At 39.7% G+C, this 27,760-nt stretch overlaps 1 protein-coding gene across 4 annotated transcripts in view; it reads left to right on the forward strand.

Annotated features, from left to right (window-relative positions):
* Window positions 1-27,760, forward strand: part of ATP8A2 (ATPase phospholipid transporting 8A2) — a 280,843-nt gene that overhangs the window by 39,270 nt on the left and 213,813 nt on the right. For all 4 annotated transcript variants that reach the window (XM_030944045.1, XM_030944071.1, XM_030944054.1 and 1 more), the window contains 8 exons: window positions 1,986-2,091; window positions 3,420-3,502; window positions 5,116-5,165; window positions 7,272-7,341; window positions 9,019-9,103; window positions 10,289-10,428; window positions 13,682-13,820; window positions 20,075-20,139. In XM_030944045.1, coding sequence (XP_030799905.1) covers window positions 1,986-2,091; window positions 3,420-3,502; window positions 5,116-5,165; window positions 7,272-7,341; window positions 9,019-9,103; window positions 10,289-10,428; window positions 13,682-13,820; window positions 20,075-20,139 — 738 coding nt within the window. The remainder of the gene's footprint in view (window positions 1-1,985; window positions 2,092-3,419; window positions 3,503-5,115; window positions 5,166-7,271; window positions 7,342-9,018; window positions 9,104-10,288; window positions 10,429-13,681; window positions 13,821-20,074; window positions 20,140-27,760) is intronic.

A 27,760-nucleotide genomic window follows, 5' to 3' on the forward strand; every position in this document is an offset into this window, starting at 1 on the left:
CATGAACAGGGAAGAAATGTCTCTTCAGAGACCATCAGTAAGAATACTGATAGAAGAAAAAAGACTTGATAGAAGAAAATAAGTAATAAAGCAGAATTGGTTAAGTTGTGGGACTTCTGTCTTGTGCTGGGATTCAGCTCAGCATCCTGGAAGGGATGCGTTGCCACAGAAGCCATTAACAGATTTTCTGTTCACAGGTCCAAAGCAGGTATTTGAATGCTCTACCCCGATTCATGTCTGTGCAACAAATATTGTTAGTGCTGGAACAATACAGAAAGGAAACAAATGACAGCTGTGTGGAGGAGCTGTTGTGATAAGCTGGGCCTCTGGTGATCTGTTGAAACAGAATTGGAAGATTGCCCTGTAATACATTGTGGGCTGTGAAAATACTGAGCAGCAAATCATGTTGTTGCCTTGAAAACATAAATACATACTTAGGAAGGATTAAAATCCATGTCACTACTGAAGACAGGTTGTTTCCAGCTGATAGAACTCATACTATGAAAGCTTGTTAAGGGGCTAGGTGATAAAAATGTAAGACAGACGTCAAAGGTCTGCAGCAACAGATGATGAAATGAAAATCTGGCAGGCTGTGCCTTTTGACACACAGATAAAACTTTCATTACTTTGACTGCAAGTAATGGAACAGCAATTACCTCTTGACTGTAATTTGCTGTGGACTTTTTCAGATAGTAGCGTGTAAATATGTTTGTTTTCCTGAGCACAGCCTCTGCACCCCAGCATGTTGAGAGCAACAGCTCTTGTTAATTCAGTGGCATGTGACCATACAATTTGGAAGTTTCAGTATGCGAAGATAAAGGTCCTGTGTGAAACAGTGACTTTGAAAATATTCATGGCAAAGTACATGAAGTACTTTGAATATAGGGCTAAGAGTATAGGGCTTGGATTTTCAGTCTTTTTATTACGTTACTTTCTGATATGCTTACTTTATTTACACACATTGACACAGTGTTTGCCAGCTGCTGTGGTTTTGTGGCTTTTATAGTAGTTTACTTTCTACTAATTAAACCTTCATATTGCCAATGCATATGCTGTGCTAATGAAAGATTTGGAACGTAGATGATTTTTTTACATGCAAAAATTCTTTGAGAGTTTGCAAAGTCAAGTAGGGCATTCTGCAAAGGTAGAACTACTAAATTCATGTCTGAGTCACTGAGCAAATGGCCGCTGTGCTCTTCCTGACTGCTGTGAGACTATAAATCCTGTGCCAGAGATGGAAAAGAGGGAAGAATGGAATGAGGGCTTAATTTCACATCACTAAAGGTTGCAGTTGCCACAGTTGGCTCATCAGAGGCCTGTGATTTAAGTGCTAACTTTGTGGAGTTGCAGACCTGGTGTCTGTTTAAGCACTTTGGAACAGTGCTTTATGTTGCATGTTCTCTTGATGCTGAATGTGTAGGGACCATAGGTTAATTTTATGCTTGACTGGGCGCTGTATTCCTTTGGAAGGACATGTGACTTTGCCTTCTTCTGGCTGTTAAGCTGCTCTTAGCTCTGGATGTTGATCACTAAAGGTGCAGCTGCAGCAAGTTTAATTCTAGTGTGGTTGCTGTTAATCTGTTGAAAGCTGCCATTAGTAGTATTTCCTGTTGCTAGTTTGTCATCATCTTGTGGCAGGTGTCTTTGCCTATATGAAGCTTGTGGTGCTAATGAAGTAATGCTTTTACGTGGGGGGTGATGGAATGCTCAGCCTTCTGAGAGCCTGGAGTGCTCTCAGAGCCTTCTTCAGCTCTGCAGCTTGAATGAGATCTTTATCAATAGCCCTCTAGTGCATCAGTGTTGACTCTGAACTGTGCTGTCTTGGTGTTCTGTGGTCAAAACAACTGCTGTAAGTAGAGAACAGAATATGTTTTGGGATTGGTTTTTTTTTTTCCTGTGGTACCTAAGAGATCATCTCAGTTTAGTGAGCAGGTTCCTCAGCCTCTGTGCAGTGCTAAACCTCACTCTTGTGGTGTCCTGTCTAGCCCACAGCTGTGCACATACAGGAGTTCCTCACGCTGCTGGCCGTATGTCATACTGTTGTTCCTGAGAGACAAGGAAATACAATCATCTACCAGGCCTCCTCTCCAGGTTGGTTATTGCTTTCTTTTTTGGGAGGGAAGGGAACGAGTTGAAGGAGTGGAGGTAGATGGAAGGAAGGTCCATAAACGTCTAGGTAATTTCAAAGGTCATTGATTTTGAAAGCAAAATGTCCCCTATTATGCTAGCAGTAGATCTGGCATCTTCTGTAATCAGTACACACTGGTTTTGAATGCTTCCTACAAAACCACATAGTCCATGATGTTTCTTTAGAGATAGGTTGGTCTTAGGATCCCTTCCGTGCTCATGAGACCATGTACTCTATCTGCATGGATGAAAGTAAAAGATGTGAGTGTGTAGGAAGAAATTATTTGTTTCTGCATGAGCAGTTACTTTATTGGCCTGACTACAAACTTTCTTTCTTGATCTAGTATCTGCTTAGGGTAAGATAGGAAGCTATCAAATGCTCATACATGACAATACAACCAAAACTTTCAGAGTCTTGGCATTATTCAGGCCTGCCCTTCACCCACTTTTTTATTCCTTTCAGTTAGCACAGCCAGAGCTAGGTGGGGCCAGATTGGGGAATCTTGCTCTCCCTTGAATTTATCTCTATTAGTGAAGATATTTCTGGAATTGCTGTAGTGGTGTACTGAGTGATGAAGAAGCCTCATTTCTTATTTATGTTTTAATAGGGTGTCTGAAAAGTAGGATAAAGAGGTCATATAAGGAAGTTCTGGTCAACGTGATGAGCCGTGAGGAGACTAAGGGAGCTGTAGAGACATGAGGGTTGCTTGAATTAGGCACTAAATCCACCTATATGATTTTTGTGCTTAATGATGCTTGCTCCTTAAGGAGTCTCTGTAATTATCTACAGGAGGCGCAGGTGTTCGCCCTGATTGCAGCTCTGTTATTTGAGCTCTTAATAACACTGCCTAGTTGAGTCTCTGGAAAACAGTGCTGTATTTCTATAGTACCTGAACTTAGTACCTTCCCAGCAGAAAATGGATCAAACACATACTGTAGGAATTTAAAATAACAGAACTTTGATCTTGCTTTCAGAACAGCCTTTTCACCTTTTTCATGTGGAAAAGTATGACACCTCCACAAGAATAGAGCTCAATGCTTCAGTAGTTACAGGATATCTTACACAGATTAAGTACTAGGTTTGTGTAGTTGATAGTGCATGGCCTTTGTAGGACTAAAGTGTTGAATTTTTTTGTGGAGGGCTGTGCAGAACTACTCTTAATATCCCTATGGATGGGAGTACATAGGAAAAGGGATTTTGTTTTGGCAATCTGCCATATTGAAGTATGGGTTTTGGAGTCCTCTTTAATATACCAGGTTAAGTTCAAGCTTTTTGTGTTTTGTTTTGGCAGATGAAGGAGCATTAGTAAAAGGAGCAAAAAAACTTGGTTATGTCTTCACAGGACGGACTCCCCACTCTGTTATCATCGATGCGGTAAGTGGTGGATGAGCATGGCACAGGCTGCCAAGCTCTTGCAGAGCATACAGGTGTCCTCTCTGGTGCCTGTGAGGGCCCTTTTCCAGGGCCTTTAGGATCCTACATGCAAAGGGCTTGTGTACACTGAGAAAAGTTTTCTTAATCTATTTGAAGATGCAAAGTCCTTTGCCCCTCTATGTGGCACGGGCAATAGGAAGTTGCAACCTTGCATGGGAAATGACAGCAGCTGTGCCTGAAAAATATTTCCTTTGTTCAGGAAGCACAGATGGGAACACTCACATTAGAAGGAAATTAATGTGTCTGGGAGGTTTTCTGACTGTTATATTTAATGCTGTTCTTCTAAACATTTCATTTTTTTCTTCTGAGTAAGATCTGCAATAGAAGATGTAGCTGTGTACACAGGGGTGCGTAGTTACTGGACTGCAGTTGGCACAGGCAGCCTCAGGCTCATGGGGCCACATTCAGACTCAAGTTGCAGTCTAAGCTAAAGTGGCTCCAGATTTACACAGATGCAGCTAGTAGGGTGCTTATAAAGAATAATGAGTCTTTTTTTGTCCTTCCCCTCAGGTATGTTCCCTTTCAAATTTCTTGTTACACTGCCAAGCTAAGCACTTGAAACATATCTTCTAGGACTTGCCACAAACTTTTTACAAATTCTTAAACTGCTTCTTAGTTGAAGGGGAAGAGCTTAGGATGAATAGTGTCATTAGAGCCACCTAAATGCTTCTCTCCTCTGCAGGAACAGCCAGTTGTATATTCATAGCTGTATACTCATAATGCCAAGCTAGGGGCATTGTTAATCTATAGCCAGCAATAAAAGCTGTCATTCCCAGAGATTCCTGTCTCTCCTGATTGCCTGCATTAGTGGCAGCATGTAGAAAATGGTTTGGAGGTGCTTTTTAATCTTGGGGATGTTGCTGAATTGATATGTGCCTTGGACAAGTCTATACTGCAGTTAGGTTTTACTGCTGCGCTTTAACTGCATGCTACAAATGCCACTGGAGTTCTATGACTCTAACTCCTACTGCTCCCTCTATGCGTTATACAACAGGAATGACAGTGTTTTAAAATATTTCTCCTGCTTCGGGTTGCTCCTGCTCAGCCCCAGCAGAGAGTTGCTGGTGATAACAGGAATTTCTCCTCAGCTAATCTTTTTTTTGGCCGCGAAAAATATAATTAATATTTTTGTGAATTTAAATAAAAGAAATACTAATGGAGGTCAGTCAAAGGTGGTTGTAATACTAAACCTGGAGGCCGTGCTTATTTTAACTTGGAAAAACGCCTACAGCCCGTAATACGTCTCCTAATGGATGGTTGTTGAGACTAAACATGCAGCTTAGCTTTCAGAGCATGCCTAATCAAAAAGGACTCTAACTCCTTGTAATGGTGTGGCAGTAGTGAATGAAGGATGCCACAATACAGGATGTTCAATTAAATTCATGAAATAGGGCTCTGCATCCTTTAACCAGCGGAGGGAGCCATTGCCGCATTTATTTACACTGGGATGTGTGACAAAGGCGCCTGAGCTCAGCTCGGGTGATTGCACGTGTAAGAATATAATGTAAATTGTACTTAGAATAGTACACTCTTTCTTTTGTTTTCTTTTGCAGCTGGGGAAAGAGAAAACCTTTGAAATTCTTAATGTGCTGGAGTTTTCCAGGTAAGTTTTCCTCTAATATGTGAAATTTTGGTTAATAAGAAAACACTTCTTATAACAAATGTTATTTAGAATAAAATATTACAGCTGATGCAGTGGAAAACCAGAACTTCCTTAATTTTTTGTCCTACCCCTCCCTCTTATTTCTTATGTACTGTGACTGAGTTATGAACTGGTGACTGTTGGCATGCCATCATTGAACTTTTTCCTGCCACTGCAGCTCTGTTCATGTATTGAGAAGTTGCTGGCCTGGAAGCATCTTGCTCTGACTCACAGAAATCCTGATTTGTCCCTTGTCTACTTCAAGAACATACTTGGAGATTGCACTTTTATAGTGCTTCTGCAAATTACTTATTGAGTAGATGGAAACTGCACCTGGAAGTGCTTCTTCTTAAGATCCATGCCAGCTGTGAAAATATAAACCTTGCAAGCACTCCTAATTTGTCAGACTCATCAGGATGGGCATTGCTTGGGTAGCAAGAAGCTTTGTTGAATCCCCTAAGTGACTGGAAATAACAAGATGCTTTCTCTTTGTCAGTTGATAGAGTTATGTCAGTTTGGATGGTGCTAGTCAGTATTCTTTTGTTTCTCTTGTTACTGTTGTTTTTTTTCTCTTGCTGGGGATTAAAACCTTCAACTCTTGTTCTCTGCTGTCTTTGAGTTGGCTGGTTGTGCTCAAGGACTGTGTAAAACTAAAGGTAGGGATGATTTGGGTAGGGGGCTTTTCTTGTGTCCTGACTTGCTTTGAAGATTATTCCTGAGTACTTCCCTCTTTCCAGTCAGAATGTAACTATTTAAGCTACTTGTGGGAAAAGGCACTGGAAGACTCTTGGAGGGTTTGTGACAAGTTGACCAGCACCTTGGTGTCTGTAGGCAGGAGTAGCTGCAGCTTGCATGCAGCAGAAAAAAAGCTGTTTTAGTTCTCCTCAGTGTAGCACCTTCCCTCCTAACCCCTGAGGGAGTTCTGTAATTAGTTTTTGAAAAGCACACAGAAGCTTCCCAGTGTCATTAGGATGGTGCAGAAATTTCTGAGCAGAGGTAACTGCTGTTCTTCCAACCCCTCTTCTGAGGCTTAAAAGCCTCAGAAAGGATTTGTTTTGTCTGATGATATGTGCCAAGAGCTTACTTTAGTACACATGGTTCTTGCGCTGTGAAAAGTGACTACATTTCTCAAAGCAACTTCAAGAGGAAAAGGAAGATTGCTCTACACTCTCTGCACATTTGGAAAAACTGAGTAAGGAGGATGCTTCCAGGTTGGTCCTTTTGCTGAGGAAAAGATTTGCATGAAATCACACGTTCTTAGGGCTCCCTTAATGAGAGTGGATTCGTTTGCATTTGCCTCTTGGAAGTTGTGAGTTTTTTCTGGTGGCTCTTTTGAAGGAGAGATTGATAAGTAAAACATCAAAATTTCTTTTAGAAAAATTATCTTTGCCTGCCTTCCTTTGTTAAATGTTGGTGTACACTATGCTACTGTCTGCATTTTTTTTTAAGATATATGCCAAATTTGACTGTCTTGTCCTTGTGCAGGGGGCCTGACTTCCTGCTACTTAGTTCCAACTGTGTGAGTGTGATTAGACCAATATAAAGAATTGATAGAGGCCAAGAACTGATCTATACCATTATTGTTTTCTATTATGTTTTTACTTTCTTTTAAGTTAGTAAGTTAAATAACTGCTCTTGTAAGTGGATGGTTGTTTCAATGTCTGTTATGCCAACACTAAAGATGTAATCAGCCTTAATGATTGCATTTCTAGAGTCTCCAAAGCAATTTTGTTTGAGGAATAAGGAAAAACTGCCGCAGAATAATGAGAATAAATGTGAATCCCCTTCTTTCAAGATGATTTTATACTATCTTGCTTTTTTTCAAATTCTTGCTTGCATATGGGTGTAAGTCTGGAGTGCTTGCCAATGGGAGGCATAGGGCTGGAGCTGGAAGTAGGCAATTTAGTATATCTCCTTGTGGTCAAGGGTTGTGGGATCTTAAGTTACTGCTGCTATATCCCATTTAATCTCAGATGCACGAAACGCATCTGAGAAAATCCGCTGGCTAGAACAGCAATTAGTCTTTACCACTTTAACTAATGAAAGCAAATATTTTTATTTCAATAGCAACAGGAAGAGAATGTCAGTGATTGTTCGAACTCCGGCAGGACAGCTACGTCTCTACTGCAAAGGGGCTGTAAGTAATTATGCTGCCTAATGGAGAACACTGCCAGTTATTGTTTCAACAGCTGTGGCTGATGCTGACATTTCATGTCTCATACATAATACCTGTTGGCTTTCTGTTTAGGGCCAAGTGATTTAAGAGAGCTGTCATTCCTGCTCTGACTCCTTTTGCAGGCTAGAAGACTGCTAAGCTTTCTACTGCCCAGTTGAAATCCTGAAACTAATGGGAGCAGTCCCCTTACTGCAAAGCCAGGGCTTCACCCAGCTGTGCAGCAGAAGTTCAGGAGCTGGAGTAAATGCTGTTGTCTGAATTTATAGCACTAAAATTTGTTCTCAAGTGGTTGGCTCTTGATCTGGCTTTCTTGCATCTTTGCACCTGCTGTTATTTGTCATCATGACTTGCACCATGTTGAGCTTCTGTCTTCACTGACAAGAGCTATAACTTAGTACAGTACAAAGGCTCCAAAACTAGCACTGTCCACAGCAAGAGAATGGTTCTAATTTCAGTGGAAAACTATGGAACTGACTTTTTGCAACAGGGAAAAAACTTTCTGACCTCTGTGAGGATCCTATTTGCTTGAATTTGTCATGACATATGGCTCAGTATTCACGGCTCTGTTGCTTCCATTTACCTCCCCTGATTTGATAAAGATGTGCTGGCTTCATTCTGGTGTGGTGGAAGTGAATGAAGCCTGCTGCCATTGTGTGGTAGTTCACAGTTCTATGCCTAATGGGACCACACAGACTTGAAACTTGCTTGTTCATGCCGTGCCTGAGTTCACACCATTCTTTGGAGTGTGGCACTGAAAGGGATGGAGAACAGGAGAGTTTGTGGTAGAAATTATTACTGTTTTCCATATGAACAGACCTGGATGTATTAATGTGCTGTATTTGCCACTCATGTAACTGTAAGTTAACTGAGTATTCTGCATTAACTCTTCCACATTCTGGTAGTCATCCTTTGTCCTGTTGCTTCCATAATAATTAGGTTTGTATGCCTGTCTCTAATCAGCTCTAGTTGTAGGTCTGCTGACTTAGCTTAAGAGCAGATGTCTCAGTAGGGTTTCTGTATTACATGTGTTTTTAGAACTTATTCTGGTAGTTATAAATAAAATCCAGAGACTCTAGATATGTAGGTGATGGTATATTTTGATTTCAGCTGTTAATGGGGCATTTTCAATTGTCCTTTAATTTACTGATAAAGAAAGCTGCTGCAGGAAGGTTGTTTCTGAGAGAATGTTGTGGTAGAACATGATCAGTGTTTCTGCCTTTTTTTTAAACATCAAAAGGAATCTTTTCTGGAAAGAATTGCAGGAAAGTCTACTGTACAGGACTGTTATAGATACACTGAATAAATCAGACATTTGTGTTGTCTGAAAGTCAATTTATTGGCTTGGTAACTTATAGAGAAGTGTTCTATACTGCCCAGTAATGGGGACCTCTTTATGGAAAGAGGGGAGGAGGGCGGAGTATGCTTCTCTCCCCACTATTTGTAGTGGATGCAGTATCTGTGCCACTGGGCACAATCCAGGTTACTCAAATCAGTCTCTAAGCCCCACATATATTGTAAATACAGTTTTGTTTTTGATATTAGCAAGTCCATTCAGGTTGCTTCTCTTGAGCTTGTAAATACACAAATGGCAACTTCATATGTAGACTTACACTGTTGTAATGAATTTGGTTTTACTAGGATAATGTAATTTTTGAGAGGCTTTCAAAAGATTCCCAGTATATGGAACAAACACTGTGCCATCTTGAATACTTCGCAACGGAAGGTAAGAGAAACAGCATGCCGTGAGAATTCAGTTCATGAAATTGTTTGCAGTGTCTTCTGTGTTGTCTAAGCTCTGTGGTGTCTTCTAAGATGATTGTGAAGATAAATTAAGATGGGGTGTTTTATCAGCAAATTAATAACTGTAGGTTGACTTCAGCTGTAAGGAGGTTTTTGTCCGACTTCTGTGTGATTGCAGTAGGGAAGTGGAATTTGGAAGGAAAAGTGTTCTGTGTGTCCATGATGAAGGGAAAGGGCATGAGCTGTATTGCCCAGAATAACTCAATTACACTGGAGTTTGGAGGTGCTTTTACCAGGGTAGAAGTTGGATACCAGCATCTTTTTATGAAGCAGAGTGACAACGTGAACGTGTTGGGAAGCCTGGTAGACTGAAACATCAGAGGTGATCTGAAGTGGTCTATGAGGCCTTTGACTGATACAACACCTCTGTTCACTGGCTTTGTTCCCTCTTCTGTGATAGCATAGGATACTTGAGTTATAGTAAAACCATGAATCAGTGTTTTTCTTCCAAAATCTGAAAATATCAGTCAGCTTTTAGAAAAACTGTTTTTGCAGACTTCCAAAAAATTCCCACTACTGGAACTGTTGTATTTTATGGCACACACTCGTTTTTGATTGATTTGTGACAGAAAAAGAAATCATTACTTCTCTATGTTAATTTTTGCCAGTGGTCAAATAAATTGGTTTCCATACTTCATGGACCCTCTTCATTACATTGTGCATGTGTAACTTCCATTATTTGTGTGAGTTACATTGGTACACTGAAGGAGAACACAGTCTTGCTAAAAGGAAGCACAGGCTGTGGAGGATGTTTGACTAAGTAATATCACCAATCACAGCATGTAGCCCATTCTTTAATACAATGTTTTTAAAAGTACATGAAAGGCAAGGTTGCTTTCATACTTAGCAAAAAGGTTTTGTCCAGTGCTCTCTTGATCTGCACCAACATTAGTGGCCAAAATGAACCAGATTCATGGTTTACATTTGTGGAAATCCAAGTGCTTAAAAGAATGTACAGGGAGATTTTGTGGAATCCAGAATTTAATGGTGTGTGTTAGAAGCTTTTGTTGTTCCAGCTTGAGGGTTAGAATTTAGCATTCATTACATATGAATGAATTGATGATATTCAATATTTTACTGTGGGTAATGGCTGTCTTCTGTTTGGCAGGTCTGAGGACGTTGTGCATTGCTTATGCTGATCTATCAGAGAAGTCTTACAGAGAATGGTTGAATGTCTATAATGAATCCAGTACAGTTCTGAAAGACAGAACTCAGAAGCTGGAGGAGTGCTATGAGATCATTGAAAAGGTAAAACATACTTTCTTGATGATCAGATGCAGATTCCCTTACATGTGTGTTTTCCAGTGGAATTTGGGCTTTATGCAATGAAATAAACTGTTAATTTCATAGATGAGAAACTGGAAAAGTGTTCTTAGATGGTAACCTGTTCAGTCTACAGTTTTAAGCTGTAAATTTGAGATGAATTTACAGATAAAAAAAATTCTGCTTAAAACCCCTTTTCTCAAACTTTTTAAATCTTCCTGTTTTGTATAAGGTTATTGTAACTTGATAAAGAGAATATATGTAAATTGTTGTGTTGTACCAAGCTTCCATGTACTAGGGTATGAAGAGATGTGTTCCTTTTCATACAGCAGTCAAATTCAAGGTTTTTGAAGGCTGTTGCAGGCACAATGTAGGGCTTACCAAAACCTAGGGGTGTGGGCTAAAAAGAGGATGAAAACCTGCACTCCATGCAAATTGCGGAGCTCTTAATTTTAGAAGGGGAAAGTAAGTATCGGAGAACCTATTTGAAACACTAATCCTACGGTGAACAAAATGTTAAAGTGCCAACGCTAGGGGCCAGTGTTTCTCTGAGCCTTGTTGGTCTTGCTGCTTTCACAAGTGCTGGTAATTACACTCCTCACCTGCGCAGGTTCATGCTCTTCCCTCTTGCCCCAGGTATTTAATTTTATTTAGTAGTTTCTTTAAAACATGTTTCGAGTTTTAATATCTTTTAAAATTAATATTAAAATACTGCTTAGGTCCTGGAGCACTGTTGTTTCTTTAAGTTAGGGCAAATTGTGAAATTACAGAATGGCCTGGTTTGGAAGGAACCATAAAAATCATTGACTTCCAATCCTCCTGCTGTGGCCGGGACACCTTTCACTAGACCAGATTTCTAGAGCTCCATCCAACCTGGCATTGAATACTTCTAGGGATGGGGCATCCACAAAGAGCTTGGGACTAGGATAGGACCTAACTTTCAGAGGGTAGGAGAAAAGTTCCAGGAACTCTTTCAGTAGGAGCTAAAGATTGGGTCTTTGTTTTCCAAGTCATGCCTGAAATGGTCTTTTGTGTTTATCACGTGTCAGTAACAGTGTGGTCATCTCATCCTTGGTTCTGTAGGTTTGGTAGCTCCTTTTAGCTTTCTGCTTCTTTCACTGTGCTCTCATACTCTTTTGTTTTCACTGAGATGAAAAATGAACATGGCTTTTGCTGTACTTTAAAATGTGTTTTCAAGCTTTAGGTCAGTTTTAGTCATCTAGTTTCTGTCTTTTTCACACTTTAGAATCTTGTTTAAGAAAAAAAGGAACCCGTGAATGGGTTGTAGAATTGGAGTTAGGAGCTATCCGCTGTATACCTTCCTGTTAATGTTTGCTTGCTGGTCATGCCAAGAAGCCGGCCTTAGAGATAAACTGGCATTTGGCTGTAACACAAAATATAATGTGTTTCTACAAGCTGGTTCTTTTTCATCCAAGGGCTTAAATGAGACCAAGAGAACTACTTTTTTTAGTCTGAGTGCTGAGATTGCTGGATCACAGTAGAGGTGCACATGTGGAGACAAACTTGAAGTGACTTCCTTCTTCCTTCCTTCTGCAGCCATATGCTGCCTCAGAGGGCTTCAGCAGTGGTGCAGTGGTAGCTCCCCTGCTCAGGTAGCTCAGCCATGCTGATCCCCGTGCTGTCACATGTAACTTCTTAACAAGTGATTTTGGGAAAAAAAGCCCATCTACAATTGCGCTCTTGGATAATGTTTGTAACCTTCAAATGTTGCTAGCACAGAGCTGATGAGTCATTGAGAGGCTGTGGAGTACTAAGGCTTAGTGACTTGCATGAGTCAATTCTGCCACCTTTGCCAGCTGAATCTCTCATAGCAAAAATGAAGCTCTGTCAAGGCCTGTAACTAATGTCAGTTAACACACACTATGGAATTCCACTTAGATTCATTCAAGTGGGAGCTGCTTTTAATGCCCTCTCCATGGAATCATGGAAAGGTTTGGGTTGGAAGGGACCTTTCAAGGTCATATCCTTGTACCCCCGCCTCCCAACCATGGATGGGGACACCTTTCACCAGATCACAATACTCAAATCTCAATCCAGCCTGGCCTGGAACACTTTCAGGGATGGGTCCAGCACTTCTGTGGGCAAACCTGTTGCAGTGTCTCACCACTCCCATCATAAACAAGTCACTTCTTTATGTCTGGACTAAATATACCCTCTATCAGTTTAAAACCATCATTCAGTTTAAAACCTTGTCCTGCCACTGCTGGCCTTGGTAAACAGTCTTTAGTAATTTTTCCTATAAACTTCCTTTTTATATAGAAAGGTCGTAGTAAGATCACACTGAAGCCTCATCATTCCCAGGCTGAACAACAGCAACTTGTACTCCTTCTGTTCATTTGTCTTTATTTCTGTTGCATAATTTTAGTTCCTGCAAAAATAGGATATGCTACCTTTTTCTGTGCAATTTCTGAAATGATACAGTATACCTAAACTTGTTTCTATTTGTTTTAAGTTGAACATCTTTGCATATGTAAGGAATCATTAAAATGCTTTTAGAGGTAAAATCTGAGTAGGCTGTACCTTTTGACAAGGTTTATTTCTTAGGTATTTTTTGCCTTTTTTTTTTGTTTTACTGTAATGTAGCCAAATCTCCTCAAGCAGTTGTTATAGAATTGCCTGAGAATACAGCTAACTCTGTGGTATTAAATGCACTGTATGAGATATGTATTTCTGGCAGACATCTGTATGCTGATTAGAGATATTTGGATTGATTCATGTTCATACTGCTTGTATTACAGAAATGTAATGATTAGATCTATAAATCGTTGCAATCATTTTTGCTTTGAGTGATTGTATCCAGTCTGTATGTATGTTTTATAGGCGGAAATTAGCTTAAATGATGTGATGCCAAATAATTTTTGTTTTGTGAGCTTAAATATATAAACTGACTACTCATCATGTTGCTATGGTGATTAGTGAATGGTCTAGTATACATGTTCATCTATAGGCCAACTTTGGTTTTTATAACTTCAATCAATTATTCTTGAAATGTTGCCATCTTTCTGATTAAAAACACTCTGTTCCATTCTGTACCTCTTGTATGCAGAGGAAGTAGAATAGCCACACTACAAACTTACTGTGATGTGTATTGTTTGTCAAAGTGCAACATTAGCAGTGAGATGCAACATGCTGTCTTAATTCCTTTTTTGAGTATGTGCCAAACAGAGATTTATCTTAAAAGAATTTGAGAGTTTGTTTTCTTTTTTTTTTCCTCCAGGATTTGCTGCTTCTTGGAGCTACAGCCATTGAAGACCGCCTGCAAGCAGGTGTTCCAGAAACAATAGCCACACTAATAAAAGCAGAAATTAAGATATGGATTCTGACAGGTGACAAACAGGAAACAGCTCTCAATATAGGTATCCATCATTCTGGTTACTCTGAATTTGTCTGGCATGTAGCAGGTCACATGCAAGATGTGCTGAGTGTGTTTTTAAATAGAATTTGGTCTGCTATTATAGAATGGTTCCTTGGCAGCAGGGCACAGCGTTGGTGAAGGGATTTTGTAGTGAAGTCTTCGCTATATGTGTCAGGCTATATTCTTGTTTTTTATTATTATTATTGTTTTGAGGCAGAAGGAACCCATCTGCTCTTGGTTAAATGCAGTTCTAATTGAATGAATATATGTAACTCTGCTTTCTGGTGGTAACAGGAGAACTCTACCAGACTAATGTTTCAGAAATGGGTTTAGAGCTATTTTCTTCTTTTCTTACTGACTGCCTTTGAATGGAATTTGGGGTACAATGGGAAATATGATAATGCAGAGCATGTATGGTTTACAGCATCTTCCAAACCATGTCTGTGAATGTAGGTGGATTATTCAAGCTTAAATAACTGACTCTGCTGTCCCCTTACAGCACATCTATTAGTATACAGTAAAGACTCGGTGAAGGGACATATCCTGATGTAGGCACACCCCTTGTCATGCCACATCTCCCAAACGTCCCATCTTTGGCAATAGAATGCCATGACGCTCTTGTGTTCTTTTTGATCATTTTTTTCCCTGTCACTCTTAAGTCTGCCCAGAGAGGGGAAGAGACAGAGTTGCACTTTTGTGATCTGACATCTCACCTAAGAAAGTTCAGTTAAAGAGCATTTTAATTCTCCCAGGAATAGCCTGAAATATACCCAGACCCATCTGTGTGCAGTTCTAAATGTAAAATTGGTTGCATTATTAATGTAATTAGGGAGTCTTAAAGTCAATATGAGCTCAAAAAGACTGAAAAAATAGCTTCTTTAGCAGAAGTCAACATATGCTGTTAGGGTTCCACAACTGCATTTAGATTTGCAGGTTAGTCTGTTTAGATCTACAGGTGTAGGTTAAAAGGAACTTCAACAACATAGGTTGCATTCTCAAACTCATTCAAGATTCTCTATCAGTGATGCTCTGTAAATGAACTTAAATTATTTTCAGGAAAGTTTTGGGCATTCGCACTTCTTCTTTGGTCTGGTTTGTTTTGTGGTTTTTTAAACTTCTTTTCTGTTTTGGTTGACTCGGTGAAATTTCATTATGCAATCTGCTTGACTGACTAGAATTTTTGTGTGCTTTGAATTAAATTTCATGTATCTTCATATGTTGAAGGTGGAACCAAGAAGTGGAATAACTTGCTGAACTGATACAGCTGTAGTAGAAATACAGTGGATGGCCTTTAATTTGTTTAAAGGGTAGTTATCTGGTTTGAATCACAATCTGCAGATTTTCCTTTCTTTACAAGCAGTAGATAACTTCAGAAGGGAAAAACACTCTTTTGATTAATTAAAAAAATGCAGCTACACATTTTGATGTAAGTACCTGAAATAAGTTGATCCATTAACCAACAGCAGCTACTTGACTACCAGTAAATGAGCTTATTCTGAACACTGTGAAGGAGACTAACTTCCAGCTTTCTCTAAAACTGTTGGTTTGTTGTTTCTTTTATTATAGCAACTTGAGAAGAATAATAATCTCGCTTAAAACTTCTAAATTATCCCTTAATTTAAGGTACAGTTTGGTAGTGAAACTCTAACTTAATTAGCTTCATGTTCAAGTTAGCTTGAAAGTATAAACATGTGGCACTCTTCCAGTTTTTGTGTGTAATCCAATAAAACTGTAATAAACCTTCAACTTAAAACCCAATCCACGTGTGCACTATATGTTTCAGGTATAAATATGCTATCTGGGGAGTAAAAAGTGTTTTCACTTTCTCATTGTGTTTGGAGGTTATGCTTATTGACTCTTGCTTGCTGTATGGAGGTGCATGTGTATTGAGGGATATTTCAGCTCTTGGCAGCTTTGCCAAGGAGCTGGAGTGCTTTGTTCTTCCATCTTCCTCTTGATTCTTTGGTTTTCAGAATTTGCATCTGTCTTTGTCTCTGGATTGCATTCTTGACTTCTCTGGAGAGTAATGGTTGACCTTCTGTGGGGTGGCTGTATGCCTTTCACTCAGACAGGTGCTAGTGAGTAGTTCTGCAAGTGAGGAGAGTGTCCATGATAAGCTTTAATACTGATCAGTCATTTGAACTCTAGCTCTTGAAAATGGGACTTCCAGGTACAGAAGCATCTTTAAGCATGACATGCAAACAACTTTAGAAGGCTTAACTGTGTTCCTGCAGCTTCATCCTTTTCATGAGTCTACAGACTCTGGATCATCTTTGCCTTTCAGTGAGACAAAACCACCCATAATAGATTTCTATTTGCCATCATCCTTGTGCTCAACAGAACACCAGAACTGCTGTATTTCCAGCCAGTAACTTCCCTATGAAGAGATTTGTTTTCTGGGAGTGGGAGTATGGTGTTAACTCAAGTGTGTCCCTCCCTGAACCATGAATCAGTCCCTATAGTTGAGCTGAATGCTCTTACCTAGGGCATTGATAGCTGCCTGCGAGCATTGGGTTTGAGGTTGAAAAGGACCTTTTAAAGATACAGTCCTGCTCCCTGCCTGACAGGGACATCTTTCATAAATCAGGTTGCTTAAAGCTCCATCCAACCTGGCCTTGAACACTTCCAGGGATGGGGCATCCATAACTTCTCTGAGCAACCTGTTCCAGTCCTGCTACCCCCCATCATAATACATGTCTTCCTTATGTCCAGTGTAAACCTAGCCTCTTCCACTTTTAAATGACTGGTCCTTGACCTGCCACTACAGGCCTTGGTAAAAAGCCTTTCTCAGTCTTTTTGTTGTAATTCCCTTTTGAATCACAAAAGAAATGATTTTTGGTCTCTCCAGAACCTTCCCTTCTCCTGGTTAAACAACCCCAAATCTCAGCCTGTTTTCATAGGAGAGATGTTCCAGCCTTCTGATTTGCTTTTGTGGCCCTCTTCTGTACTCACTCTAACAGATTCACATCTATCTTGTGCTGGGGTCCCCAGGGCTGGATATGATATTCCAGGTGGAGTCATTCAACTTTTCATCACTTAGGTGCTTCTCAGTAGGACTGCTTCCAGTCTGTTCACCCCCTACTCTGTCCTGATGGACATTTATGGTTGCTGCAGTAGAGGTGCAGGACCTTGCGCTTGGCCCTGTGGAATTTGATTAGATTCTCACAGGCCTGCTCCTCAAGCAGATTGAAGTCCCTCTGGGTGGCATCACTTCTCTCCAGTGTTATTTAGGTGCACCATTCAGCTTCATCTTCTCTCAAGGCTTGCTGAGGGTGTACTTGATCCCTGTCTGTCCCTGGTGTAGATAGCAAAGGACCATTCTCAGGGCTGGCCTGAGGGCCACTACTCATTACTGGTTTTCATGTGAGTGTGGAACAACATGACTGTAACTCTCTGCATGCAGGGATCCAGCTGATTCCCTACCCATCTAACAGTACATCCATCAGACCCCTTTCTTTCCAGCTCAGAAGTAAGAACACTTCTTGGTGAGCTGTGCTTTGTTTCAGTTCAGGAGACAAGCCATGCCAGCACACTTGCCTGTATCACTATGCAAAGTTTGAAGAGGGCATTTGTGTCCTCTCTAAACACGGAGGATAATCATTCTTCCCTCAGATGCTGGATTCTGTGTGCCTGCAGTATGAATGTGCCTGTGGGCTATGATCTTGAACTCTAGTTCAAGTAATCTTTCTCCCAGGACACTTAAAGGAAAATAAGTCCCAGAAGCACCTGATTCATCTGCTTCATGGACTTTTAGTCAGACTTTTAATTTAAAGAGCTAGATATCAGCTTACAGGTGTGGGTTGACATTTTATACCTGGCTTTGAACCAGCAGTTGATCTTATTTTACTCAGAAGCATTGACAAAAAATACTTATGTTAGAGTGCATTTTTGCTTGCCATGTTAGTATTGCCAATAAAAACTATTACAAAACCATTATAAAACTTCAGACATTTCTAGTAATACTTTAAAGTTACTACTTGGACTCCTACAGTTGCCAGCTACTTTGCTAGATTTTAATATCATCTTAGTCCTGAAATTGTACATATTATATTGATCCCCTATAAACCCTTGTTAGCGTTGACTTATATTCTCCTATTCCAATCTTGATCTTTCTGTTTGATGTGATGGTAAGATGCAAAATAGCTTCAGTTGCAGGATAAGTCGTTCTAAGTCCCTGATTTCCAAGATGCACAGCAGAGCAACTGTTTTCCACAGCATTTTTTTTTTCTTCCAGCTTGACTTCTAGAATGGCATCTTGCTCATTTTGGAAGAGGTAAAGTGAAGCAGTGAGTGGTTTAAAAATTACAGGTCACTATTGCAGCTGCTGTTCTAATCAAATGCTACTAGAAAATCCTTTTGAATTAGTTATGCTGAATTTGTAACAGCCTACTGCGCAAGACTGCTTTAGCCTAGGGAAAGAACAACCCTGTTATGGAGGGAAGTACTTAAATTTATAATATTCTCTTTTTCTCAATAAAAATAAGGAAGCATTTTTTAGCCTGAAACTAACTTTTAAAAAGGGCAAACTGGCTTGAGAAAAAAGTCAGTGTTTTTCCTGTAACTGTTGGAGGTTTTCTACTACCGTCTAAGATTTGATCACAGGCAGAATCAGAGGCTGTCTGCAAAGCTTTCGTGTTGTAGGCTGCACATCATTAGAATATATTTCAACCTTTTTCCAACAGGTGTGAGTTCAGTGTTGTACTGTTTTGTTCTCTGAAGCAGAAATTAAACCTAGGCTTGTTAACATGTATTAGTAAGACTGTACTTGATATTCATAGTCCACACAGCTGTGAAAATGGAGGAGAAACTGAATTTCTGCAGGTAATCAGACCTGCTGCCTAAGAGTGCCTGGCTATGATACAAGCATGTCTTCCTCAAAGGAAGGAGAGCGATTTACTTTCTTTACAGAAGTCACACATGCAGACATGTTAACCCTGGATTATACCTACAAAACTAGCCCAATTATAAAAACTCTGTAGCCTGAGGAAATTATTTGCATTGCAATTGCTGACCCAGTATGGCCTTTCTAAGGAACCAAGAATCCCAGAGATGATTTCGTGCCTCAGTTGTTCTCTCGGTGTTGTAAGATATGGAAAGAGGCACTTCATCTTTTTATGGTGACTGTGGTGTTCAGCTTTTGAATCTGTCAGCCTTGCAGTGGTTCTTTACTGGGACATTATTCTTATACTGCAATACCCTCCAGTCTCCATTTAACAAAAGTAAGAGACTTCCCAAGACTCCATTTTATTTGATAGCAATTTTTTAAACTGCTGTAATTCATTTCTAGTAAAAAAAAATTAAATAACAAATACTTGTATTGAATTTCCTTTTCCCACGTAGCTTAGATGAGCAATAAAAGGTGTGTGCTTCAAATCAATTAATTCTCTGCTATTTTATGAAGCTGACACCACTATGCCAATCCCAAGTGAACTTGCATGAGTTTTTAGGATAATGTTGTGGGGTCAGTCTGATGCAAGTTTGCATTTGTCTCTTGCTGTTAATATGAGCAGAATTAACCTGTTTATTTTGTAAATGATTAAACTTTTATAAAAATAAGAGATTTTCTTCTGTCTTGAGAGTTTTTGTTTTAATTTTGGTGTGCTGGGAAATGTACAGAACTGCCTTCTGGGCGCTCTCGTTCTTTCATGTCCCAGTCCCACACTAAGAATAATGTAGTCCAATTACCTCGTGTCTATAGGAGTTGGTAGGGGCTCTGTGAGTATGATTGATCTGTACTTCTTGATGAAGGAGCTCAGAACCTTCCACACTGAACCCTCAGGAGTAAAAAATGCTCGTGTAAGCTTTGTGTGGGCTAAGGAAACTGAGTAGCATCAACTGAAAACATGTGTGCACTTCCAGTCATCTGGCATAGATGCAACCGTGCATCCAGATCTGTTCCTGTAATGTGCTGAAGGCAAACCTGCCTTCTTGTAGACATAAAAAAAAAATTGATGGAGGGCTATAGGCTATATTTACTGCATCCAGTTCATACAGTGTTTTCTTTAATTAAAACATCTCAAGTGATGTATTTGAAAATGCAGATAGAATGCAGTCCATGTTTCTAGTAAATCTGTCATGTTGGAGTGTGTCCTATACACCAAAGTTTCCAGCAGTCTGCCTGATAGGAGTACCTGCTCAAAAATTAAATTGTCATTTGACCTTATAGATGCTTATCTTAAGGCTGAACTTGAACCTTAAATAGCCTTCCAAAAAGTAAGTCTTTGTATTTTATTGTCTTTTTTTTCCCTCTTGCAGGGTATTCTTGCAGACTCATTTCACAGAGTATGTCTCTCATCCTGGTCAATGAAGATTCACTTGATGTAAGTAAGCAAATTCTCATGTAATTCTTGACAGAGGGAGGTGTTGCTAACAAGATGGCAGGTTGTCAGGCTTTCACATTAAATTTCTCTTGCTTACCCTTAGGGGGTAGCAAGACAAACAGCTCATGATAAAACACAGGTGTATTGTGTAAAGTGTACTCCAGAGGTCTTCAGTCACAAACTGAGCAAATCAAACTGAAGTCTCAGAATGAGCAACTTCTTAGGTGAATGGGTTTGATTCTGCTGCAAACTGGAAAAATCTTCAGCATGCCACCAGGAATATAGTTAAGTTTAAGGTATAGATATAGGAATAACATCTGAAGAAAACTTGTTTTGGTTTTCTCTAACTTCAGTATTGCATGGAACAGCTCTAACCACACATGCATTGTGAGCTTGTCTCTGTACAGCAGCTTGTGAGATCTAAAATAAAAAATGTTCTGCAAATGGTTGCCATGCTTTGCATATATATGCCAAAATTAAATAGAAAAATCATGTATTTGTACATGAATCTTCCTAGGAGGTATCCTTCCATTTTGTGTGTTTCAATGTCCATATCAGTATTGGATATCACTTCAATATCTGATTTTTATTAGAGGTATTTGTAGGACAGATGAATGTACCTGTAACAGGCAGCATCTGACATTTGCATTTAGAATTGGCAGGTTGGGATTGGGTGGGAAATGCCAAGACTGTATCTTGGAGTGCCAGAGGAGTTACTGGATATCTGCAAATCTGGTTGAAGAGGGTATTACTACTGTGCCAAAATTATCACCAGATAAGTGTTATTTTCCAGTTGCCTTGATGTGATTCCAATAACTGTGTGTAGACAACTTTGGTTACAGAATCCAGCTATAAACAGTATTGGAAATTTGTTAGTAAACATGAAAACTAGTGAAAGCTTTCAGAACATGAACTTGCACCCCCAGTGTCTTTGCCTGTGACACCAAGCTCTGTGTGGTGCAGTCAGCACACTGGAGGGAAGGGATGCTATCCAGAGGGATCTGAACAGGCTTGAGAGGTGGGCCTGTGTGAACTTCATAAAGTTCAACAAGACCAAATGCAAGGTGCTAAATTTGGGTTGGGGCAGTCTCAAGCACAAGTCCAGGTTGGGAGGAGAATGGATTGAGAGCAGTCCTGAGTAAAAGGACTTGGGGCTGTTTGGACAAAAAGATCCATATGACCCAGCAGTGTGCACTCACAGCTAAGAAAGCCAAAGGCATCCTGGGCTGCGTCCAAAGAATCACAGCTAGCAGGTTGAGGGAGATGGTTTTCTCCCTCTGCTCTCGTGAGACCTGACCTGGAGTGCTGTGTTCAGCTCTGGGGCTCCCAGCGCAAGAAACACGTGGACCTCTTGGAATGAGTCCAGAGGAGGGGCCACTAAGTTGACCAGAGGTCTCAAGCACCTCTGCTGAGAAGACAGGCTGAGAGATTTGGGGCTGTTCAGCCTGGAGAAGAGAAGGATTTGGAGAGACCTTATAGCACCTTGCAGAATATCCAATATCCAACATCCTTTACCAGGAAGCTGGAGAGGAGCAGTTTGCAAGGGCATGTAGTGATGGGACAAGGGAGAGTGGCCTTAAGGTGCAAGAGGGCAGGTTTAGATTAGATGTTAGCAAGGAATTCTTTGCTGTGAGGGTGGTGAGACACTGGAGCAGTTGCCCAGAGAGGCTGTGGACTCCCTATCCCTGGAGGTGTTCAAGACTGGGCTGGATGGGGCTTTAAGCAACCTGGTCAAGTGGCATGTGTCCCTGCCCATGGCAGTGGGTTGAAGTTAGATTATCTTTAAGGTCCATTTCAACTCTAACTTTTCTATGCTTCTATGGAAGAAAAAGAAAAAAAAGGAAATGGAGAACCATGGCATGTCAGATGAGAAAAGAAACCCCGTATGTAGTTGCTGGCCTTTCAAGTGAAGAAAATGTTATCATATGATACCTCATGAATATTGAAGGTGACTGATGCTTTAGCTCAGATAGCCTGCATTTTTTCTAAAGCATGAGTACAAACTTGTGGAGCTTCTGAACTGGTACATCAGAAATGGTTTGTATTAATCTTGCTTTCCATCTAAATTAAGTCTATGGGTTTTCTCTAAAGTACTCTTACTGCCGTTTTAACGTAGAATTGGATTTTATAGACGTTTGAATACAAAACTTATGTTTTGTTAATAATTGCCTCTAGTTGTTTCACTCTAAGGTGTCTTTAAGTACTTTTATTGCCAATTTTTCAGTATGGGATCTCCACAGTAATATTTATTTTGTGTTGCACCTCTAACAGAAATTTTGACTTCTGTTCAACTGAGCCTAAAATTGAAGGTTCTCACCCTGAAATTCTGTAGCATTATATTTAATATATTCCACCTTTGAAATCTATTAATACCAAAAATGAGTTTTTACAAGATCCAAGTTGAGCTTAGAGCTTTTAAATATTGATACACTTCCCCCTTTGTGCAGTCCCTGTGTGACTTTTCCCTCCCACTTCTGCTCCTTGGCATGCAGCAGTAGGTGATATGTGATCGAACAACTGTCTTTGCTTGGTTTTCAGAGATAAATTTTTTTCTAAATCATGCACTTCAGTGGAAAAATCAATCATTTCTGTTCTCTTCAGGGAACTCCTGGGAATAGAAAAGACTAATCCCTAGCTTGATTCAGCTGAATTCTTGAAACTTAGCATAATAACCTGCAAATGTGTATCCCTTATAGACTTTACCATATGCATACATATACTCACTTGTTTTTTCTTTTCCTAAAAAAGCTTTTTGAAATGAGAATATTTTGAGCATGAGATTTACTTTGAGTGTAATTCTTGGACTCAGTTTCTGTTTAATTAAATTGGAACATCATAAAGTCTTATTGTGCAGCTCTTAACCTGGAAAATTTTGTTTCATTGGCATCTTGGAGAATTTTGAGTTGTGGGAGCAGTAAATAGGGTACCTGAAGAAGGGAAGTTGGATGACCAGAGAGGCCCTGGCTGAAAAACATCTAATGAGAGAGTGGATATTACAGCCAAGGAATGTTGTGTGTGTTCCTACCCATAAATCCTGTAAAAAGAAAAGCTGGGAATTGTATCAGTTGTTTATCACATGGGATTGTATTTAACAGTAGTGGAGGGACAACATTGGAGGGAACCAGTTCTGAAGCTGTGGATAGTACTTACTGCTGTAAAGCAACCCTGTTGATGTAAAGGGAGGTGTGAGTGTGTTCTACAGAACTTATATGCCAGGAGTGACAGTCCTGGGTTATACACAGATGTGTGAGTAAAAGCAAATGGATATTCCTGTGTAAGAACCCTCAATGCTCGTGTGTCTTGATAAGATATGCCTGAAAGTGTAAGCAGAAGCTGGCCCTCCTTGCTTTTCCACTTGTTCAGGTATACCTTCTGCATGTTTCCCTCTTGGGATGTACCTGTTTGTGCCACCATGGTGTTTGTAGTATTCTTAAAAAACAAGCATAGTTTCACAGTGGAATTTGTCATCTGTTGTCAATGTCTAGACTTCCCTAATAGCCTTAGTATCCGCAGGGAAGCTTTACATACAGTTATGTTTTATATTCTGCCAGTGAAGAGTGAGGACCTGGAAAACTTGCTTATTTTGTTGTTAGTTTATTTTAGCTATTCTGTAGGGTAACGTTACTGTCAAGGTTCTAGAAGGATCTGTTAACCTTGAGAATATTGGATTCATCCAATGACTTTCATGATCTTTGTTCTTAATTGGCACATTTCCTTCCTACACTTAAGAGTTAAAAAAAGTAAGGAGATCTTTGACAAGCATCATTATCCATTGTATTTAAATACTGATGCACCTGTAGATCTGATGTTATCTGGGAATCATGGATCTCTTAAGAGGTAAAGCTCTGACCTGGTCATTGGACTTAGCCATGTGCTAGAAATCACAGATTTGTTGGGTTATTGTCTAAAACTTTTTCTAATAACCATTGAGAACTCAGACTGTGTAAGGGAGAGCAACATGAGCAGAAGGCCATTAAAAGTAAATTGTTTATCAGCATTTGTATTTGAGCAAAGAGTATGGTTACAGTAGTGTCCTCTGTATTAAACTTCTCAGAAAGTTTTGCCTGCGTTATGACTTACATAGAAAGGCTTACCTTCACCTACAGAATTTCTTCAGCATATGCACTGTGTGAGTTTATTTATGTAAATCTGTGTTTCAGACTCTCAAGCACAATTACAGATTTTGAAGATGTTGCTTTTTGGGATCCTGATTCTCTTGCAGAAAAAGGAATGTCTATACCTTGTCAGTGATGTCATGCTGATTACTTGCAAAAAATGGGCCTGAAGATACTGTCAGCTTTTCAGACTAAAACAAAAGTTACCTAAAACTCCAGATGCTCCAAAGCATTGGTATCATGTATGCTTCAGCTGTACTGAAAGATAATAAGATATGCAGGTACTGCTAGGAAGGCAAGAACAAGCCTGGTACTGCTAATGCCATGTAGGTGCTTTGATGGTTACATCTTGTGTGTTGCACTAGAGAGGAGGCTGGGGCTTTTATCTTCCCTGCTATCACCTGCCCATGTGCATTCAGACAAAGTTAATATTCTGGAAAACTGGTCAATGTGAGCAAGCTCAGTTTCAGCCCGGCATCAGCTCCCTTCAGAGGGGCATCTGCAACAGTTCTCTAGCGCCTTGTGGCTAGTAAGTTACTCCAGTCTCCACTCAGCCTGGAATTGTAATCAGCTCTTCTGTCTACCATGGGGGATTTGCAAAGGAAGCTAATTAGGAAAAGAGGGAAAGAATACACTTTCTATTGTACAAAGCTTTTACTATTGCTCACATTTCTGTTTTTCTTAGTCTAGAAATACACATCGAGCTAATAAGTAGTTACATAAGGAACAGAGTCTAGTAATCAGATAAGCCTTCAAAAATGTTAGGTAGAAGGATTTTAGTGGTTTTTTTGTTTGTTTTTGAGGAACAGATAGGATCTTTCATAACTCCAGATATTTGCTAATCTGCATAGAAAGTTAATTGTATGTATGTGGAAAATATACAGCTCTTTGTGTGAAAAGCTGCTTTGATTTGCATGTACTATGTAGAATTATAAATGAAAGAATATAGGTGTTACCTAGACCTGTAGGTTTAAGTACACACAGGACTGTGTAACTTAAGTATTAGATTACCACTTTTTCAGGAAGTAATACTAATAGGTTTGAGCTGTGAGTGGTGAATGAGTTGGGCTGGTATTTTTGTTTCATCCTGCTTTTCACTTTTCAGAATTCATTAATGACTGTTCTCGCTTATCTGTGCCTCTGTTTTTTCTGTTAGTGTTTTCTGGCACTGTGATAGTTGGTTTGGATGAAGTGGGGGTACTTGGACCTGAAGGAATGCAAGGACCCTTAGGAGTGCTAAGAAAAAGTTACTAAATAACTCTTCTTTCTATAAGCGGAAACTGGGATGGGAAGGCTGGGGAATGCTTTTAAAAAACACAAACACGCTGTTTTCAAAGTTACTTTTAATTTCATATTTTAAGTTGTAATAGTGGTCATTTCTGACAAGAGCTGATTTTAGGCAGCTGGTATTTAGCAGATGTGGGCTAATGCCTTGGCCGTGCTATAGGACAGAATAGGTCATATTACATACAAATAGAAAGGAAGAGCATGTTCCCTGAATTCCAGCTAAAATTTTCGGTCTCCTTTGTAAGAGTTCTCGTATGTTAGAGGCAAATTACTGGAAACAAACACTGTGTCTCTTAAAATTGCTAATGATCTTCACATATGTGAAGGGTTATATCAAGAGACGATCACAGAGCATTATCCAGTTTTATTTTCTGTTGTGTGTGTAACAGTAGAAGCACGGCTTTGGATGGTGAGGGAAGTATCTGTTGGCTTTGAAGATAGGATTCTCTGCAGCATACTGATGTGCTTATTTCTGTTAAGCACAAGAGACCATGGAAACATAAGGATGTGTAATCAAGTGTTAAACAAAATTTTTTTTAATGAGACACTGCCCATGAAATGTGGCTTTTTCTGATATTAAAGCATGATGGTGTGTTTTTAGGGGAAAAAGATGAAGCTGGTGTCTGATGTATAGATGAGTTATGGATACTAATCCTCTTAATTGACTTGGTTAATACTGCACATCTGTAGAAAGAATTCAGATTTGTCTTTTTTATTGAAGGGCAAGAACTAAATAGTCCTTTCTTCTTCAAGATACTTTCCTATCTGATCTTCTGCTTTCATTGGAGGAATTCCTTGCTCATGCAAGTTTGTCTGGGGGTTTTAAGAATAAGCAGTCTTCCTTTCTTGGTGTCTAGCCAGCCTAAAGCAACAGGATTTATTAATCTGCAGTGTTAACTTAATGAGAATAGTAGAGAACTAACTTCTTCAGGGTGACAGGGTATCTGACTTCTTCAGATACCTGTATCTCTCTGTTTTCCAAATACACGATCATGTATTTGGAAAACAGAGAGATATAGGTATCTGTGATCTTACTTCTGTGATTCCCATAATACTGACTTACTACTACTTTGTTAAACAATTTTTAAAGATTCTTTCCTTTTTCATAATAATTAGAGAATCATTCTTGCAACTGGAGCTTGATTGCTCCAAGCTTTCTCATCAGTCACATAAAGGAATACATTTCCTTCACAGGGGAATTAAGGAGAAAAAAGATGTTTTACATCTGGTTGAAGCTAGAAAACGTCCCACAGAATTTCTCTGAGTTGATTGGTCTGTCAGAAACTAGAATTAAGCAGTTCTGCAGCTGTATGAATTTAATACCTGAGTAAGGTATGTGTTCCCTCAGCTTTTTAACCTTCTGCATAGAGTAGAACCAATCACAGGAATCTTGTGGAAATCTCTAAGCTTTTTATACAACTTTTCTACAATGTTGTAAGCCTTTTTTAAAATGGAAGAATGTGTCAAAGTGCATTTTCTCCCTATCTCTGGTTGTTGAACTGACATAGTGATGTTAGAGGAGGATTAGTGTTGCTCTTTCATATTTACTAAGCATTTCTAATAAGTTTACCCTCTACACATCTTAAGTATGTTTGCAATCTCCCCTCTCCATGTGTTCAAGACAAAACTAATTTGGATATCTTGAATTATCAGCTAATTTCCAAATCCTGAGTTATCATAACCAATGTTTTAACTGGGCCTAGAAATCACAGTGCTGAAGTGCTAGAATATAATGGTTTCTTGGAGAGCTTTGGGAATGAGTGTGTTAGTCCAAGCTGAGGTGATTCAGATATCCTCCTGCAGCTTCCATCATGCTGAGTTTTGGTGGTATCTATGTATGCTTGTCGTGTGCTTCAGATTTTCAAGCTAGCCACAGTGAATCTTTCCTCTGGTTTGGAAGATTGAGGAATTTGGTGTATGTTACTAATTCAAATTCTTGTAGCTAGAGTACAGAATTCAATGAAAGAAGAAGATTCAGCTATTTGTAGGAAGACAAGGTATCTCATTCTGTGGTATAACCTGGCTCCATTACTTGGCTAATGGTGACTGAGGTTGTCTGGCTTCAGGAATTCTGTGTTGGGGTGCAGGGGGGGAAGGTCAGCAGAGCATGTGCTTTTGGATATGGAGTTTAGTAGAACTCTGGGAAAATGTGGATGAATAAAGCCAATTAATGGTTAAGGAGCTTTGTAAGATCTAGGCTGGTACAGTAATAGTTGTCT

The sequence above is a fragment of the Camarhynchus parvulus genome, chromosome 1 (genome assembly GCF_901933205.1).
Source record: "Camarhynchus parvulus chromosome 1, STF_HiC, whole genome shotgun sequence".
Classification (NCBI taxonomy): Eukaryota; Metazoa; Chordata; class Aves; order Passeriformes; family Thraupidae; genus Camarhynchus; species Camarhynchus parvulus.